The sequence below is a fragment of the Drosophila guanche genome, unplaced genomic scaffold (assembly GCF_900245975.1).
Source record: "Drosophila guanche unplaced genomic scaffold, DGUA_6, whole genome shotgun sequence".
NCBI classification, from domain to species: Eukaryota; Metazoa; Arthropoda; class Insecta; order Diptera; family Drosophilidae; genus Drosophila; species Drosophila guanche.
The window spans coordinates 41,904-62,366 of NW_022995759.1; the positions used below are offsets into that span (position 1 = coordinate 41,904).

Sequence of the window (20,463 nt, forward strand, 5' to 3'; positions counted from 1 at the left end):
CTAAGGTGCAGATGTAGTACTGAGTGCCGGGTATAAAAGTTGTGACGCGTAAAAAGCGTCTCACACGTCCCTTCTCGTTGGTTATGGTTATGGCCAAGGTTATGAGCTGGATTAATTCGTTCGCCTGTTGTTTGTACTCTATTTCACTATTGATCCAATTCACAAAAAACTCGGGATTCAAATTAATACAAAAAATACTTTAAGATATTCTCTTGAATGCACGGATAATTTTCTAGATCTTTAAACAGCTTGCTTATCGGCACGGACCCAGATTCAAACGTCTTGCTGAAGTCCATTCATTTGACTCATATTTATATTTGAGCGCGTGATAATGAAACCACTGTCCAAAGCAATATCAATTCAATATCTGGCTTGTATTAGAATTCTAGACGAAGGAAGGAAATGCTCTATGTATTTGTTGGAGCAGGACTTTATTAAGGACTTTATTATCACACGTCCCTTCTCGTTGGTTATGGTTATGGCCAAGGTTATGAGCTGGATTGATTCGTTCGCCTGTTGTTTGTACTCTATTTCGCTATTGATCCAATTCACAAAAAACTCGGGATTCAAATTAATACAAAAAATACTTTAAGATATTCTCTTGAATGCACGGATAATTTTCTAGATCTTTAAACAACTTGCTTATCGGCACGGACCCAGATTCAAACGTCTTGCTGAAGTCCATTCATTTGACTCATATTTATATTTGAGCGCGTGATAATGAAACCACTGTCCAAAGCAATATCAATTCAATATCTGGCTTGTATTAGAATTCTAGACGAAGGAAGGAAATGCTCTATGTATTTGTTGGAGCAGGACTTTATTAAAGGATTTTTAAAAGCTTGTATTTTTTGTAAGGTTTTTTTTTAAAGGCATCTTTTTTCACATATCTTAAGTATTGTACATCTGGTTTTAATATATTTTAAAACATTCTAAAAAGCCGATAAGTGCATCTAGATATGGTCATTCCCTACGGAATGGCGTTTTTAGTTTTCTTTTATCCTTAAAATTTTAGCTTTGATAGTTTTTCGCCCTTTTGCGGGGCGGGGCTCATATTTGAAATACACTTGTAACAGTGTCAGCTTACAGAAGTCTGGATGCAAATTGGTGGCTCTAGCGTTTATGGTCTCTGAGATCCAGGCGCTCAACAAGACGGACGGACGGGTAACGGTCGAGTAACGGGTATAATTAGCCCCACCCTCTTCCGCAACCACAAAGGTCGAAAATCTATCGCATCCACAATTTTAAAGATAAATGAAAACTAAAAACGCCATTCCGTAAGGTAGGACTATATCTATCAGATCACCGAATTGGGATCGTTATTATAGCCAGAATAAAGACATTAATTTGCACTCTGCACTCTGCTTCGCGCGGTGTGTGGCTCTAGGGGAGATTTTTATGAGCGATACCTTGAACGACGCCGAATGAATGCACCTATGTATATGTAGAACAAAAACTAAGAATATAATTTTTTGTCGACTTTTTCTGAGGTTTCAAAGTCAACATTTTCTTAAAAATGTCGTTAAGCCGTGACTGTAAACTCAAACAGCTACATACATATGCAATTTTAAGCTGCATCAAATAGCTTTTAAAAATAGTACTTTTCTTAAAAACAAAATCTAAGATACTTAAGTACAAAACCGAACCGCCACCTCTAAAAAAGCTTTAACAACAAATAATAGTTTTTAAAAATTTGTAAATAAAAGTTCTGCTATAAAAAAAAGACCATAATTCGTTAATAAATGCTTAAGCCCCAAATCAATCAGGAAAAATCGGTTTGGCTCCTTGAGGAAAAAAGGGTCGATTTTGTCGAGTAGTAAATAATCTAGAAAAAATAGTTAAACATGATTAAAATAGTTGTAATACATACCGCCTTGTATTTTCGACATAGCTGAGTTTTTATCCTGAGTAATTGGTGGCGTAGGCTTATGAGATTGCCCGGTGGCTCTGTACATTGCCATTACCCACAGGCTACACTCGTTTTCATCATCGCAGGCAAATGAGATACTATCGCCCTCGCGAACAGCGTTAAAGAAATAACGACCACCATTTAAATCGATGCCAAACATAAGATTTGCTATGTAAAAATAAAAAAAAAAAATCTTAATTTCTTGTACATTCCGGGATTATAATTTAAATATACCGCTAGCTGCCTCGATGTAATCTACCGTATATCCATCAAGCTGCATCATCTCAGAGGGCTCTGATTTTTTCTCTTTGTAACTACACATTGCAAATGTATACTGCGATACTTGAACTAATACGAAGTAGCGACGTTTCCACTTTTTCCAAACAGATTTTCCAATTGCATAAAGATGCCTGAGTGTAAAAACGTATTTCAAATCGAAATATAACTCATTACAATTAGGTCTAACATACCCACAGTGTTTCATATTTAATGGTTTATCGAGTCTACATGCTATTTTAATACGTATATCTTGATCTGGCAAGTTCTTCGGTATAATCATACGGTGCCATTCTGGGGACTAGTTACAAAAATAAACTGTTTCATTTAAGATACTCTGTAATGTATGTTTATACAATGCTTACTTTGGATGACAATGGTGTAGGTCTCAGGGTTACTTTTCCTAATTCCTTATCCTCCAACGCCAACATACCAGGGTTTTCTGTGTAAAGCTTCACCTTTACAACAGGTAATGGGTGTGTAGTGGTAAAATCGCCTTGAGTGTCCCACCTATTTCCAAAGAATATTATATCAATTCACCATATCTCAAACATTCACCCTTTTCTCACATTGGTTTTGATGCCTCTGCTTGATCCGTTTGAAGCTTTTCGCCATTTTCAACTTCCATCGTGCAATAAACAATACGATTAGGAGCTAGCGATTTAAGACCCTTAACCTCCATTACGATGACTTCCAGTTGAAATGTAAGTACAACATCCAACTTTGTTAATTGAGTAGAACCATCCTCCGAGTCGCCCTCCAGTTTAGACAGGGAGCCATGGGAGCGCAATATAAGTTTCCTTTTTTTTTATAAATTTTGGAAAAATACATATTTGATACAAGAATTGACTTCTTTATTTATTTAGGTATTAGCCTATTAGATTAAATGGTTTGATTTTATTTTATGTTAAGAATTAGATTAGTGGGGTCAGTAGTTTATAACTAAACAACTACTAAAAGACAGCGGTATACTACATTTGAGCAAATGTGTGTAAAGGATGTTCACAAAGCTATGTCTGCACGTTTAACGACTCTCTAAGATCACAGAGGCAAAGAGAGTGCATCTTTTTCAGCCCGCCATCGTACATTTTTAACAGTGTGATATCACATATCTTCACACAAAAGACGTACGGACAGACGGACAGAAATGGCTATATAGTTTCGGTTATTGATGCTGATAAGGAATTTACTCGTATACGTATACGTATTATCGTTATGCATACAGTAAAGTTTCTTCTGCGCGTTAATCAGGTCAATTCGACCGCAAAACTAACTTATTCCTAAACTCTTTAAGTACCGGGTATAAAAAGTACCAACAGTGTACAGCGATTTCTTATGAATTACCACGTAGAAAACATTTCTCGGTCGTAGATTTCATTTTTACAAACCAATTCTTTATGTCAAAGCATAAGTTTAAGTTTAAATATTCGGATAATGTATGTATACCTTAAACTTGTATAAGTTATTACTTCAAATTTATTTGTAATGGAAAACTTACAAAAATGACGGTGTACTGTAACACAATACATGGAAGAGCAAGAAAAAATATAAAAATGTTAATATAAATATAAGATTGTAAAATTTAATTTTAAATAAATTCACCTATGGTTATAGCGTTTCAGCTTTTGTAGTCCATATTTACTGTCCATATTGCCTTTCGATACTGGAAGAGACTCAAGATTTGCCATTAAAAGATTTATAGATGACTTTAGCTCCTCAACATAAAGAGACTCCATTTCTTTAAGAACAAATTTGGGCATAAGTTTACGATTTTTTTCCATTTCTCCAACCCGTTGCATTCGTCCATCCAATTCCCGTCGTATTGCTGCTGCTTGCTCATCCGCCGAGTCCAACTAGATTTTTTGTAAAATGTTATAAGCTTTGATTTTGTGAAAGTGAATTACAACATACCATCAAAGCGTTGAACAGAATCTGATGCTCAAATTTTTTCACAGACAATATTTGCTGAAACATGTCATATAACTGCTCTTTAGAAAGAATCAACTCGCTGTTTAGTGACTGCTGCATGCGTGACGGCCTTTTCGAATCCTCTTCGCCACTTCCTTTTAATATAATATCGAATTTCGCCATCCAAGAAGTTAAAACTGTTTCTTTGCTAAGCCCATCTATCTCCGGTAAAGATCTTAATATGGAAAGAATATTTTAATTTTAACTTTACTACAGTGTTTGGTAACACGAAAACTAGCTTATTTTTTATTTTTTAAATTATTATCGTTGTCATGTCAATGTAAAATGTAAACTACTTAAGCCAAATGTGTATTGTATGTATACCTCACACGTTTTTCAATATTATTTCGAAAAACTTCTCGAAAATCGTGTTGCGAAGATGCTCCGGATTGAACCATTTTTAGAACACGCTCCGACTTTAAAAACACATCATGGTAACTCTGCACAGCATTTTGAAATGCCTCATCAGCCATTATTTGTGTTTCTCCCTTAAGAAATGCCTGAAAGGTTTAACAAAAATATATGTTTGTACAACTATATATAACGAGAAGGGACGTGTGAGACGCTTCTTATGCGTCACATATTTTATACCCGGTACTCAGTAGTACATCTGCACCGTAGTGTTTTTTTTTCCAATTTTACATTTTAAATTTTACATTTTTCTACATCTGTCATCTACTTCACTTCTCCCAACACGCTCTTTTATCTCACTCCCCGACAGGACAGAAATGTTTGGGACAGAACAGACAGACAGACAGACATGGTTCTATCAACACCGCTATTGATGCTGATCAAGAATATATATACTTTATGGGGTCGGAAACAATACAATACAATTTCTATACAATTATACCCTATTTACTCTCCGAGTACCCGGTATAAAAATAAAGAGATACAAATCATAAAACAATAAAAGAGACCCCGATCGCGAACAATGATTTTTTAGATTCTTGTTCAGTTATTTGTATTTTCTAGAAGGTTTTTCCGAAAGAAAATGTTGGAAAATCCCACCTGTGATTTTTTATTTTTTAGTAGGCAAAGAAGAATTTGTGCTTGTACGGTCACATCAAAATTCAGCAAGTTGCAAGCTTATCAATTTAAGCGCAGAAAATAATGCTCAATTAGCACACGAAATTCACTTTAATTCTTCAAATTTCGGGAGAGCCTGTTTTCAATGGCTGAAAGCCAAAAATATATGTCCACATACATATGCAATAAATTTAAAAAGTTTTTAAACGGACTTATTGAAGAGCCCTCATATTTAAAAAAACTGTAGATTAAATCGTATGTAAAAATGTTCCTTACCTGGAAACGTTGTGTAATTATCTCTAATTGTTGCTTCATAATTTTTGGTTGTCGTTTTGTCATATCCGTGGGCTGTTTTGCATTAAACGGATATGAAATACATCGCGATATAAATACGTATAACTGAATTCGGCGTTTGCGTTCTTCCTCCTCGCGTTCATGTTTATCCTAATAAAATAATCATTTCATGGTAATTAGATACTGCTGTATTTTAGTAAGTAGTTAACACTACCCGACACGATTTTTCCTCAAGGAACCAAACACACTTTTCATGAAAGATATGGGGCTTAAAAATGGTCTGCTGACAATTTGATTTTTTATATGGCAGAACTTTTTTTTGAGAAATTTTTAAAAATCGTTTTTTTATTTATTTTCAGAGGTAGCGGTTTGTTTTTATACCCGGTACTCGAAGAGAAAATAGGGTATATTGTATTTGTGTGAATAACGGTTGTATGTAACGCACAGAAGGAAACGATTTCGACCCCATAAAGTATATATATTCTTGATCAGCATCAATAGCCGAGTCGATAGAGCCATGTCTGTCTGTCCGTCCATCCGTCTGTCCGTCTTGTTTTTCGGCTAGTTCTTAGAGACTATAAGAGCTAAAGCCACCAAATTTTGGCTCCGCACTGCTGTATGCTCATACTGAAACCAGTGTATTTCAAAAATTAGCCCCGCCCCCTTTCGCCTCCGCAAAAGGGCGAAAACCTCCCGAACCTACAGTTTTGAAGATAAAAGAAAACTAAAAACGCCATTCCGTAGGGAATGACCATATCTATCAGATCACCAAATTGGGATCCGATTGGATCATTATTATAGCCACAATGAAGAAATTAATTTGCAGTGGCTAAACCCACCCTGTCCCGCAGCTTTTGTTGTTCTTTTCATATTCTCCCATTCACACTCTGCTTCTGCTTCACTCGGCCTCGGCCTCTGCCGACTTTTATCCCACCCCGTCCCGCAGCTTATATTTGTTTTTTTTTTTTTTGCGGGCGCTGCCTCTGCCTCTGCCGCGAGTCTGCAGTGTGTGGGTCTAGGGAAGGGCGGGGAGCTAACGGAGCGTGTTGGTGTGAGTAGTGTTTTTGATGTAGATGACAGATGAAGAAAAAATGTAAAATTTGAGAAATAACCTAAGGCGCAGATGTAGTACTGAGTACCGGGTATAAAAGTTGTGACGCGTAAGAAGCGTCTCACATATCCCTTCTCGTTTCACATAACTTTAGTATCTTAAATCTGGTTGTAAGGAAGTTTGTTGTCCTGAGAGCTGATTGATGCACCTAAAGGTAGACCCAAACGCTTTGTGGTATCGCCTGGGAAAAAATAAGCTTTCAAATTAAAAAATGTTGATTTTTGTGCTGTTTTTTTTACGAAATGTTGACTTTAAAAACTGAGGAAAAGTCGAAAAAAATAAATCCTTTATATTTTTAATAATATTATATTTAATATTTTTCAAGCTTTCATCAGCTTTATAGAATAGCTAAGTTCCATACACCCAAATTTAAGATACGCAAGTAATGTGAAAATAAGAAGCGCTACCTCTAAAAAAACGTTACAGAGAAATACCAGACTTTAAAAATTCTCAAATTAATTCTTAAAACATTTTAATGTCCTATATCTATCTGAAAAAGTTGATTTGGTTCCTTGAGGAAAAAAATTTAGATTTAGTCGAGTAGTGTAATTAGTATCTTATACTGATGTCCCTATTGAGTTTATATACAATGTAAACGTACGTATGTATATCCAAAATAAAGTAGCGAAATAAAAACTGAAGCGGTGTTGCCGCCATAAAATACATTGAATACGATTACGCAGCCCTAAATAACCCACTAATGAATTTTCAGTAACAAAACATTTATTCTCTAATTAGGGCCCCCCTAATTTATTAGCCATAAGTCGATCTCCTCCCTCCGTGATGGCAATATGTTGAAGTTCTCAAAATCCAAATTCACCGAAATATGCATTAAAGTAACATAAAAATGTACAGAGCTGGCGCTAGATTGTGTTCCACAAACCAACCGTGTGCGACATAAACAGAAAAAGTAGTTTTTTCATTAAACAAGTCCGATCTTCTAAATAAAGTAGCATTCCCAGAAATCCTTATTAAACATTAAACGCTTCCAATGCTCTTTAAAATCGGTTATGGTAGACCAAACTTCGGATGATGCTCAGGGTCCAAGCTTAAAAAACGGCAATCGAAACAACGATGAACGCTGTGAGTCGCGTTTAACATCGACTTTACATGTATACCTGTAAACTTATGATTTTTATCGAATTTTACATTTTCTCTACGTCTCTCATCTACATCACGCATTCTACGTAAGAGGGAGAATACAGCTGCTGGGATAGCGGGTTCTCAGCCTCAACCTCGTCGTAGGCTAGTATTCTCTCTGCCACCTATAAAATTGCCAAAGTTTAGCAGAGGATACTGACTTAGACTGACTTGTACTAAATTTTCACCACCATCATTGACAGTCATTTCGACTGTTGGTTAGCTGAATATATCGTAAAGCAACTACAATGTCGCATTGGATTTGTTGGAAAAGATGTTTAATTACACTACTCGACACGATTTTGCCGCTTCGATTCAGACAAACTTTTTTTTAAGAGAGATATGGGGCTTAGAAATGGTTTGATGATAATTTTTCTTCTTTTTTCACACAACCTGAGTGTCTAATATCTGGTGGTTTAAATAAACTTAGCTATTCTATAAAGCTGATGAAAGTTAGCTATAAAGTTTATACATATATATGAAAAATATAAAAAATATTAAGCTTTGATATACAAACATTTGGATTCTAAACCTCAGAAAATGTCCAGAAATGCACCTGTAGTACATACAAAACGAAAGGGGACGTGTGAGACGCTTCTTACGCTTCACAACTTTTATAACCGTTACCCAAAATCTGTACCTGAGCGGCTTTTTTCAATTTTACAGTCCTTCCCTCCGGAACGGCGTTTTTAGTTTTCTTTTATCTTCATAATTGTGGCTGTGGGAAATTTTCGGCCTTTGTGGGTGCAGAAGGGGGCGGGGCTCCTTTTAGAAGTACACTTGTAAGTGTGTGCATACAGAAGTCTCGATGCAAAATTTGGTGGCTCTAGCTTTTATACGGACGAACAGACAGACATGGCTACATCGACTCGTTTCCTTCTGTGCGTTACATACATAAGTCACTCCCTACAAATACAATATACCCTATTTACTCTTCGAGTACCGGGTACTCACGGCATGAATTCGTCCATATTACGAATTCGCGATTTTAATAAATTTATGGATTTTCTTCAAGCGGTCGGAATCCAAAATGAAAAAATTTATTTGCAGTGGTAAAACCAACCCTATCCAGCAGCTTGTTTGTATTTTTTGCACATTCACACTCTGATTCGTGTGGTGTGAGGTTCTAGGGGAGGGGGGCGAGCTAAAAGAGCGTGTTGGCATGAGAAGTGTCCGTCTCGTTTTTTTCGTTTTCGTCATCTGTGCTGGTGCAGTGCATATACACACACACACCCACACACAAACGTACCATCGTTCTTCGCTGATTTCGCCGTTGCAGCTCGCTGTCTCAACAGAAATATACTCAGTCCAACTCGTCCTAAAATCTCGCGAATCTTGGAGCGTACAGTCGAAATTCAGCTTGCTGATTCCTCGTTCTTCGTCCACAGCGAATTGATTTGCTCATCGGACCAGATCTGCTTTTCACATTGCTGAGCGTTATCCAAATCCATTTAGCTTTGAGATGATTCTTCAGTTCTTCAGAAGATGTAGAGAAGCAAGATGGACTGGGACGAGAGCTTGCCGCAGGCTTTAGAGCGAAGTGCATGATTTTTGTGATGCCAGTCTCGCTGCGAATGGATCGTGTTTTTCGATCGTTTACCTCACTTTGAGTTGATACATATCTACTTTGTTCGAAATCTCATCTGGCACCTCGGAACACGATAGACATTCACAAGCTGGAGCCCTTCTTGCTCATTTTGTTAGCGAAGTTTAGAATATGAAGGCATTTGATTGTAAATTGCATTATCTATTGGTTTCATTGGTTGTGCTCTCATGGTTGAAGGCTTAACGTATTCGTTGTCAATAGCCTTGCTGTCATACAGCAGCTGACGCAAGATATGACTTTATGTCCCGACCGCGTCCCAGAATCCGGCTAACATAATCTCCAAGGGAACCTCTCCTCAGGAACTCTTGCAGTCGTCTCTGTGGATGGAAGGACAATCATTTCTAGACCTGGAGAAGGACGATTGACCTAGATCGTGTTTGCCAAAGAGATCTTCCAGAAGTTCGACAAAAGGCTCTGCTCACCTCTGGTGAGCGTACATTTACGCATTTCGCGTACATTCAAGTACATCAACTCGTTTGCTACGGTGCAGCGAATTTTTGGTTATATTTTTAAGTTTGTCAAAGGGATTATGTCACCAAAACTTACACTCTAGGATATTCGTGATGGAACCCACTTACTGCTTCGTATCGTTCAAAGAGTTCTTCCCAAATATAAGGCTTTCACTAATGGAAAGAAAATTGGTTCTTCAAGCATCATTGCATTGTTATCTCGGTTGGACTACTTCGCATAGGTGGAAGACTTCAGCACTCAACGCTTGATTATGATGCTCGCCGTCCCGAAGAATCATCCGTTGACATTTGAAATCGTTGAACACTTTCACTTTCATCATGCAGGCTCTCAGTCGCTGCTCGTCTTGTTTCGTCTTGTTGCACTAATGGGCGATGGGTGGAAGTTTCTCGGGCATTGGGGAAATGCATAATCTGCAGCAAATACCGACCTAATTTTGGTGAGAAGTCACCGGCATTCACTGTGACCGGAATCAATTACTGAGGACCTTTCCACTACAAGACGGATGTATGTACCTCGATCCCCCAATTTGGCGGACTTTGGGAGGCTGCTGTTAAAATGATTAAGCGGCATATGTATAGTTCAGTCGGAAAGGGCATCCTTGGTTTCGATGAGCTGCGGACCTTGGTGTGGAATATTTATCTTTCAAATTAATAAATGATGTTTTTTTGACAAGCTATATTTTAAACGACGCGGTACTAGGTACAACATCCGCACCTTAGTGTTTTTTTTTAATTTAACATTTACATTCACATAATTTAGATCACTCTGCACGCCAAGCTGCGGATCGGGGTGGGTTTAGATACTGGAAATTAATTTTTTCATTGTGGCTATTTTAGAAGTCTGGATGCAAAATTTGGGAGCTCTAGCTTTTATAGTCTCTAAGATCCAGGCGCCCAACAAGACAGACGGACGGACGGACAGACAGACATGGCTCAATCGACTCACCTATTGATTATTATGAAAAATATATATACTTTATGGGGTCGGAAACGTTTCCTTCTGTGCGTTACATACATCCAATTGTCCCCACAAATACAATATACCCTATTACCGGGTATAAAAACCAAGTGTTTGGGCCACATCTTTAGCTGCAACAAATTGCTTTTCAGAATGGTTCTTAACAACCAAATCAAATATACTTAAGTTGTCTACGAAATTGAAAAGCTATCTCTAAAAATGCCTTAGCCAAAAATATCAGTTTTTAACAATTCTTGAAAAAACGAGAAGGGACGTGTGAGACGCTTCTTACGCGTCACAACTTTTATACCCGGCACTCAGGATTACATCTAGATGTAGAAGACATCGCCAACCACTAGATATCGTTCACATTACAGAACACGTAGTTTTTACTACGTTTACCTACTAAATAAAATGCATCAAAAAAATTGGATCAGTTAATCGTATTTTCCAATTTATGAGATATTTAAAACAGCAATAAAATTGGTACTTTTTCCCTGCACATTCTGTGCAATAATGACCGCTAGGTTTCACAGCAGATTTTTCGAAAGTGGCGCCATCTATGAAATTTTCTGGTACGCCACTTTGATGACCACTCTTTTTCTAATACAGAGCGTATTACATGCATGTTCTATAGCAACAAACTTCTGTCAGTATGTCGTAAATGCAACAATTCAATAGCTTAATGCTACAAATTCATTTTACTTATACAAAATACTTATTGCTCCCGGCCATAAGCCTTGAGCTAATTTGGCGTAAACAGCCACCAAAACTGGTCATTGGGACAATAGTGTATCTGCACCTCAGCTGTTTTGTCAAATATTAAATTTTTTCTTCATCTGTCATCTACATCTACAACACTTCTCGCACCAACACGCTCGCCGCCCTTCCCTAGACACACATACTGCTGACTTGCGGCAGACGCAGAGGCAGCGCCCTCACACAAAAAAAAAAACAAATATAAGCTGCGGGACGGGGTGGGTTAAAAGTCGGAAGAGTCAGCGCCAGGGGGAGGGCAGAGGCAGGGGCCGAGTGAAGCAGAAGCAGAGTGTGAATGAGAGAATGTGAAAAGAACAACAAAAGCTGCGGGACAGGGGGGGGGGGTTTAGCCACTGCAAATTAATTTCTTCATTGTGGCTATAATAATGATCCGATCGGATCCCAATTTGGTGATCTGATAGATATGGCCATTCACTACGGAATGGCGTTTAGTTTTCTTTTATCTTCAAAATTGTAGGTTTGGTAGGTTTTCGCCCTTTTGCGGGGGCGGGGCTAATTTTTGAAATACACTGGTTTCAGTGTGAGCATACAGCAGTCCGGAGCCAAAATTTGGTGGCTCTAGCTCTTATAGTCTCTGAGAACGAGCCGTGCGTTACATACAACCGTTATTCGCACAAATACAATATACCCTATTTACTCTTCGAGTACCGGGTATAAAAAGTTTTGACATAGACTATCGGAAAGTGTTGGTTTGCTTCCTTGACGAAAAAAAGTTATATTTCGTCAAGTAGTGTTATTAAAACACTAAACAAATTTATTAATCGCAGGAGGAAAACACACTTTATTATTACTTAATTATATTCAAATGTACTTACATGTGGATCCCCTGTTTCAGGCTTCTCGCTGTTAACGGATGGTGATGGTGACAAAGGTCGTGGCAGTGAGTTGGCCCTCGAAGATCCAATACTCTGATTTAATGTTTCTTGCGAAACACCACTAGATGATGATAGCAACAATTGATTATTACTTCGTATTACCTCCTGGAATTGAGGATCCACTGATGACCGAACACGGTTAATGCTGCTACTGTACAGGTGTGACTGAGTTTTATTCCCAGGTATATAGGATATATCAGTCACAGCCCTAACAGCAACAACTTTCTGATCGGTAAAACTTGTGTGCAAGTATGGTTCTTCAATAGTGAACTCTTTATGTGGATTGTATATTTTTTTCTGCTGATGATGGTTATTGTGATAAGAAGAAAAGGTTGCTTGTTGTCTTTGCAGATGAGCTGGCGGGCTTAACTGCTGTATTATTATTCTATTTTGTCCATAGATGAGTTGCTTGCAGCTGGATTTACATTCACGAAATGAGCTAACCAACTCACTGTCACATTTTAAACGAGAAGGGACCAGGCACTCAGTACTACATCTGCACCTTAGCGGTGTTTTGTCAAATTTGAAATTTTTTCTTCATCCGTCATCTACATCTACTACAACACTTCTCACACCAACACGCTCCTTTAGCTCGCGACCTTCCCTAGACCCACACACTGCAGACTCACGGCATGTGCAGAGGCAGCGCCCGCACACAAAAAAAACAAGAAGGGACGTGTGAGACGCTTCTTACGCGTCACAACTTTTATACCCGGCACTCAGGACTACATCTAGATGTAGAAGACATCGCCAACCACTATATTCGTTCACATTACAGAACACGTAGAAAAAAGCCTACTTAATAAAATGCAAAAAAATTGGATCAGTTAATCGTATTTTCCAATTTATGAGATATTTAAAACAGCAATAAATTTGGTACTTTTTCCCCGCACATTCTGTGCAATAATGACCGCTAGGTTTCACAGCAGATTTTTCGAAAGTGGCGCCATCTATGAAAATTTCTTATACGCAACTTTGATGGTCACTCTTTTTCTAATACAGAGCGTTAAAAACCTAGTCTTGGTTTTAACTTTTAAAAATTAGCTTTTGGCCACTGTTTCCGCAACTCCTCGCAACCAGTTCGGAATCAAAATCTCGAAATAAAAAGCCAAGTGCTGCTGATTTGACCGAGTCGGAATTCAAATCAATTTAATCTCTTCTTCTTTTCAATTTCGATATTCACCTATTAAATGCATGTTCTTCCTCTTTCTCTATCGTATTCATAGCAACAAACTTCTGTGAGTATGTCGTAAATGCAACAATTCAATATCTTAATGCTACAAATTCATTTTACTTATACAAAATACTAATTGCTCCCGGCCATAAGCCCTTTGCGCTAATTTGGCGTAAACAGCCACCAAAACTGGTCATTGGGACAATAGTGCATCTGCACCTCAGCTGTGTTTTGTCAAATTTTAAATTTTTTCTTCATCTGTCATCTACATCTACAACACTTCTCACACCAACACGCTCGCCGCCCTTCCCTAGACCCACATACTGCTGACTTGCGGCAGACGCAGAGGCAGCGCCCTCACACAAAAAAAAAAACAAATATAAGCTGCGGGACGGGGTGGATTAAAAGTCGGAAGAGTCAGCGCCAGGTGGAGGGCAGAGGCCGAGGCCGAGTGAAGCAGAAGCAGAGTGTGAATGAGAGAATGTGAAAACAACAAAACAACAAAAAATAGCTAAAATTTGGTGGCTCTAACTCTTATAGTCTCTGAGAACTAGCCGACAAACAAGACAGACAGACGGACAGACAGACATGGCTCTATCGACTCGTCTATTGATGCTGAGCAAGAATATATATACTTTATGGGGTCGGAAACGTTTCCTTCTGTGCGTTACATACAACCGTTATTCCCCACAAATACAATATACCCTATTTACTCTTCGAGTACCGGGTATAAAAAGAACAACAAGAGCTGCGGGACAGGGTGGGTTTAGCCACTGCAAATTAATTTATTCATTCTGGCTATAATAATAATCCCATCGAATCCCTTTTGGTGATCTGATAGATATGGCCATTCCCTACGGAATGGCGTTGTAAGTTTGCTTTTATCTTCAAAATTGTAAAATTGGGAGGTTTTCGTCCTTTTACGGGGGCGGAAGGGGGCGGGGCTAATTTTTGAAATACACTGGTTTCAGTGTGAGCATGCAGCAGTCCGGAGCCAAAAGTTTGTGTCTCTAGGTCTTATAGTCTCTGAGAACTAGCCGACAAACAACACGGACGGACGGACAGACGGGCAGATGTAGATGACAGATGAAGAAAAAACTGTTGTACATCGCGGTGCTATTATTTTTGCCGCAACTGTATATGGTCCACATAATTAACATAGGATAAAACAGGAGGACGATATCTTCTTTACTTTTGACTATATTATATATTACATATATATGTGTTCAATAAAATAGTAGTGCCGGACCTCACCACTTTCAAAGCTATTTTTAAGACATTTTCAATCATCCAAATTAAACAAGTGATACCATTTTAGAAAGCCTGAAATGCACACATTAGGAACCAGAAGGAATTCTGGAACAATTGCATTCCATCTTCTTGATTTGCATGACTTTACAAAAATACCCATGAAAAGTGCTGTTCAATGAAATAGTAGAACATTTTTGAAAATCGAAAACTAAACCCAAATTTTACCCATCTTTTATGCTCTACATCTTTCTAGAAGTTTAATATTTATTTTCTTGTTTTGATTTAATTACTTCCTTGCTCCCGCCTGGAATAAATCAATAAGGTCCGGCTCAAGCTTCAATAGCCATTTTAGCCAATAATTTTTGAACCACTGGCTCTCACTTGCTCTGGATGCCGGAATTGCATTTATTATAATGCATTTGGCATTCCCCTATAAAATTTTGATAACATTCAAATCCAGGGACTGATTTGATCATCGAAAAACGCCGATCTTTTCAGATAAAACCCAATTTCTTGCGAGCTTTTTTGAGTATTTCGGATCATTATCTTGTTGAAAGATCCTTTTCAAACGTTTTTTCAACTGAAATATGAATGTAATGTATGAAAAAGTATGCTGGCCCACACAGTTTTGTAAAATGCTCCAACTAGGATGCTAGGAAGTAACACTTCGTATGGACTGGAGCTCAACATGCCCAATACCGGTTTTTCAAGAACTTTAACACTAATCTGATGTCTGTGAACGCCAAACCCATTCTTTTTGTTATTTCTTACCTTATTATAAAACTTTACAGTTATCAGTCAAAAGTATTGTTTTGTCACTGTGACACTGCTCAGGCACATGCGTTCTTGTTGTATACACCTATACTCTCAGAGCCAATCGCGTTGCTTTCTGGGAATTCTTGCAATAAAATAATGTCTAGTCAGTCGTATACTAACTGTCATAAAACTTACAGAGCGATATAAAATTGTTTTCCTAATTTTTGAGGATATTGAAGACCCTTGACCTTGCCTTCGACCATCTTCGACCAACCTCCAAAAGATACGTGTTTCGCATAAAAGTTAAATTTGTAGGGTTCTTCTTCAGTTAAAATAGTTAATTACAATTGTAAGAGCACATTCAACTTAGTTTTCAATTCCATCATACCTCCTGACTTCAGTTTTTAATAAAAATCTTAGGTTTCCTCTACTGGGCCCAGAAATGATTTCTTCTACGCTCGAAAAACAAAAGTACCGCCATGTCCAAACAGTTCTTTCATCAAATTATTCACTATATAAATTAAGCTTACTGATGGTGTCCTTTTTTTATTGATTTGATTTGTTTTTTAATTTTTTTAAATACTTGCACCCAGCACTACTATTTCATTGAACAGCAAAAATTTCACGGGTACTCGACTTAAATCATGGAAAACAAGAAGATGGAAAGCAAATGTATTAAGATTTCATCGGTTTATAATGCGTACGTTCCAATCTATTCAAAAAGGTATCAATTGTTTAATTCGAAAGACTGGAGGGGTCTCAAAAATAGTTGTGAAAGTGATGGAGTTGAACACAACTGTATATGTGCACTTAAACTAGTTTTGCTGTTTTACCACTATGCTATGCTATTCAAGTATTTGTAGAAGCTGCAGGATGGTGGGGAACACAGCATCAAAAATAACAAATATAATTTTTTTTTCCAATTTCGCTTTTTTATTTAAAGCATACTTAAATACTTCCGGCTATAATATTAATCCAATTATTATCTACAATTTTGAAGATGAAAGAACACTAAAAACGCCATTCCGTAGGGAATGGCCATATCTATCAGATCACCAAATTGGAATCCGATTGGACCATTATTATAGCCAGAATGTCCCGCAGCTTTTGTTGTTCTTTTCACATTCTCTCATTCACACTCTGCTTCGCGCAGTGTGCGTCAGCTGCCTCTGCCTCGTTTCTGCCTCTGCCATTACTCTGCAGTGTTTGGCTCTAGGCAAGGGGGGCGAGCTAAAGGAGCGTGTTGGCGTGAGAAGTGTTGTAGATGTAGATGACAGATGAAGAAAAAATTTAAAATTTGACAAAACACCGCTAAGGTGCAGATCCCTTCTCGTTTCATTTTTAGTTTTGTCTTATCTTCAAAATTGTGTATCCATTTTTTCCCTTTGTGGGGGCGGAAGGAGGCGTGGCAAACCTAAGAAATACACATGTAACAGTGGGATATCCCAGCCATCTGGATGCAAAATTTGGTGGCTCTTGCTTTTATAGTCTCTGATGTCCAGGCGCTCATTAAGACGGACGGACAGACATGGCTATTTCGAGTAGCCTATTGATATTATTCAAGAATAGATAATGGGATCGGAAAAGTTTCCTTATGTGCGTTACAAAAGTACATCCGTTAAAATACAATACGCTATTTACTATTCGAGTACCGGGTATAAAAAGGTTAGTTTCATGTGAAACATGCTATTGCCTATTGATATTATTCAAGAATAGATAATGGGGTCAGAAAAGTTTCCTTAAGTGCGTTACAAAAGTACATCCGTTAAAATACAATACGCTATTTACTATTCGAGTACCGGATATAAAAACGTTAGTTTCATGTGAAACATGCTTGAAATTATTATGCTTTAAAGACTACAACTTTTTTGCACAACTCGAAATGTTGGTAGAGAACTCAGAAATAGTTGTTTTAAAATTAAATTCAGAAAACCTCCCGATTGAAAGAGCCTGAAAGATTATTTGGCCTCCCGATTAAATTATAGAAAAACCTTTGTGTTTAAGACATTTTTAATGCTAGCTAAATTCCAAAAAGTATAACGAACCTGGGAATACCGTTGTTTGGAACCTCAAGGTTGCCACCATCAGTGCGACTGCCATGCAATTGGTCATTTTTTGATGACCCTAAGACCGTTCCCACAGCGACAGAAACATTCCCAGCATCAGTGCGATTGACAGCAGTATTGGCATTAGATGGCCTATTGTTTCCATCAAAATCACCGTTAGATCCAGATACGGGAACGTTAGATCCTACCGCGGGACTTGAAGTACCACTTGATACGGGAATACCGCCCGCAGCTTTAGACGGTACTGCAAGTCGTCCTTTAGTTGATACATTGACAATGGCATCTTCTTCTCCCTCTTCCTCGCTAGAACTAGGATCAATCATGATACGTAAGAAAGTCGGTGAGTCAGGCGCCGTACTCAAACCTGTAATTAAGATTTTTTTTAAACAAAAATGCAGCTGTTAGTTTGATTGGTAAACTTTTACCGTTTTTTGGTATGAGCTTAACATCAGATATTAATCGAAGGTGAACTCCCTAAAAAAGGTCACTATTATTATACCGGATAACACTAGTGGACAACGTCAAACTGTATAATAAAGAACCCATGATATAATTTTTATCAACTTTACATAATTGTTTAATATCGAAATTTTGTTAAAAATACCACACCAAAATCATAATTTTTGCATCTTAAAGCCACATATATTTCCTAGACGGGAAACTAAATAAAAAGTGTTTGGATCCAATTACACTACTCGACACGATTTTGCCACTTCGATCCAGACAAACTTTTTCTGAAAGATATGGGTCTTAGAAATGGTTTGATGATATTTTTTTTTATGCCAGACAATGTTTGAAATCTAGTCATTTTTTAACGTTTTTTTAAGAGGTCTTCTTTTTTCACACAACTTATCTTACATCGGGTTGTAATGAACTTAGCTTTTAAAAAACTGATGAATGCATCTACTTATAATGTATACCCAAACACTTTGTGGTTTTAGCTTAACGTTTAAAAAATATTAAGGATTTTGGTGTGACATTTTTTGACTTTAAAACTCAGGAAAGGTCGAAACAAAATTAAATCTACTATTTTTTTCTGTTAAACGCCGACATGTTTTAGGATTTTTTTTAACGACGTACAATGAATGCACCTGTACATAAAAAATAGTCGACACAGGATTTAATTTTTTTCGACTTTTCCGAGTTTTTTAAGTCAAAATGTTGTAAAAAATACCTCAGAAAAATTAACATTTTTGCATTTCAAAGCTCAACATATTAGTAACGGTAAGCTAAAACCCCAAAGTGTATGGATATACATTATATATGAACTCATCAACTTCATAGAATGGCTAAATTCACTACAAGCAGATGTAAGATACTTAAGTTTTGTGAAAAAAAGAAGCCCTACAGTTGCTAAAACATACCAGACTTTAAAAATGTTTTAAATAAAGTTCTGCCATTGAAAAAAAGACAACTTTAAAAAAAAACGTTTTAAAGCTCTCAGTTTATCAGACAACGCCAACTTGGTTCGAAGCGAAAAAAAAATCATAAAGCTGCCTCTGAAAAAAGTATTAACCAAACTACCAGGTTTTCATATATGAAATAGCATATTTCATTTAAAAATTGTAATGCCCCAAATCTATCAAAAAATTCGGCTGGTTCTTTAAAAATAAAATTCGATTTTGTCGAGTAGTGTTATCCGTAAATTGTTCACCTTCAACAAATAATCAATTTATATTTTGAAAGCTTATTTGTTCCAAGACGGTTCTATAAAGCAAAGAAAGTGTCTGTGATTGGCAAAGTTGTCCAAACACTACCTCTAGAAAATTTACAATTTGTTTAAAAAAATTAAATTCTGCCGATGAAAAAAACGTCATTAAGCATTTTTTCTATAAAAAAAACTTGGTTCAAGCGGAAAAAAAGTGTTAAGTAGTGTGCTACCATGGTAAATAAGGTCATGAGTCCTCATTCTTTGCGCAGTTGGATGGGGGAGGGGAATTGCGAAGGGTCCATTCTGCACCTGGCGCCACAATTTAAGGGCGTTGATTTGGAATCTCAAATAACTTATGTTCTATACAAAAAAAGATTACTATATTGCAGGTTTTTTAAATATCGTAAATTTAATTCTTTTATGCTGACATCCAACAACACTTTTGAATACACAGGGTGTTGGGGGTGCCGTTTTACAACTCAACGCAAATTTTTCTTAGCACGGCCCTGTGTATGTGTATGGATTTTCGTTGGGTCACCCTTAAATGCAACTTCGACAATTTTCCGTACATCCTGTTGTTACAATATTATAGAACTAACATTCGCTAAATGGGTTTCACGTGTTAAGAAATTATGTTTAATTCACGTACATATATACACATTGCTTGTGTATATTGAACGATTAAAAGCAAGGGCAAATAGGGTGGTAAAGCACACACACTTCACGATATGCTAATGTCAACATTTATCACTTCATGAATTATAATTGTAGCTAAATACTTTTCTGTATTCCATCCACAAAACGTTCAATTTAAACATCTAATGTTGTCATTTGATATATCCAATGACGCTACGAATCAAATTTAAATATTATCGAATTTTCTTGTAGCAAGGAACACTCTTAAAACAGGGAAAAACTTCTATATTTTGGGTTGCAACGGCACATAAGTAAGGTTCCATATAAACATATCGATATGTCGATTCTAAATTAAATACGATAATTAGGGTACTCCTGAAAAATATTTTGATTTGTTAAATTTCCAACTATCGTGGATTATAAATATCCATTTCAAGAAAATCAGTTAAATGTTCACATGAAAAAGGTTTTCATTAACAATTAAAGCCATAAACATTATCCTCAAATAACAAT

The 20,463-nt window shown here is 37.1% G+C and overlaps 1 protein-coding gene across 8 annotated transcripts in view; it reads right to left on the reverse strand.

Moving 5' to 3' along the window:
- The window catches only part of LOC117590600 (calcium-dependent secretion activator), a 46,249-nt gene extending 26,028 nt beyond the window's left edge, over nt 1-20,221 (reverse strand). For 4 of the 8 annotated variants that reach the window (XM_034283370.1, XM_034283375.1, XM_034283374.1 and 1 more), the window contains exons 1-12: nt 17,643-17,986; nt 12,357-12,477; nt 5,459-5,626; nt 4,478-4,653; nt 4,097-4,328; nt 3,788-4,038; nt 3,684-3,698; nt 2,755-2,985; nt 2,551-2,695; nt 2,380-2,486; nt 2,144-2,319; nt 1,871-2,077 (exon numbers count right to left, since the gene is read on the reverse strand). In XM_034283370.1, coding sequence (XP_034139261.1) covers nt 1,871-2,077; nt 2,144-2,319; nt 2,380-2,486; nt 2,551-2,695; nt 2,755-2,985; nt 3,684-3,698; nt 3,788-4,038; nt 4,097-4,328; nt 4,478-4,653; nt 5,459-5,626; nt 12,357-12,477; nt 17,643-17,986 — 2,173 coding nt within the window. Of the gene's footprint in view, nt 1-1,870; nt 2,078-2,143; nt 2,320-2,379; nt 2,487-2,550; nt 2,696-2,754; nt 2,986-3,683; nt 3,699-3,787; nt 4,039-4,096; nt 4,329-4,477; nt 4,654-5,458; nt 5,627-12,356; nt 12,478-17,642; nt 18,028-18,088; nt 18,106-19,963 lie in introns of those variants that run through there. The other 4 variants (XM_034283367.1, XM_034283368.1, XM_034283369.1 and 1 more) reach the window with 4 other exon arrangements.
- Nucleotides 20,222-20,463: the final 242 nt, after the last annotated feature.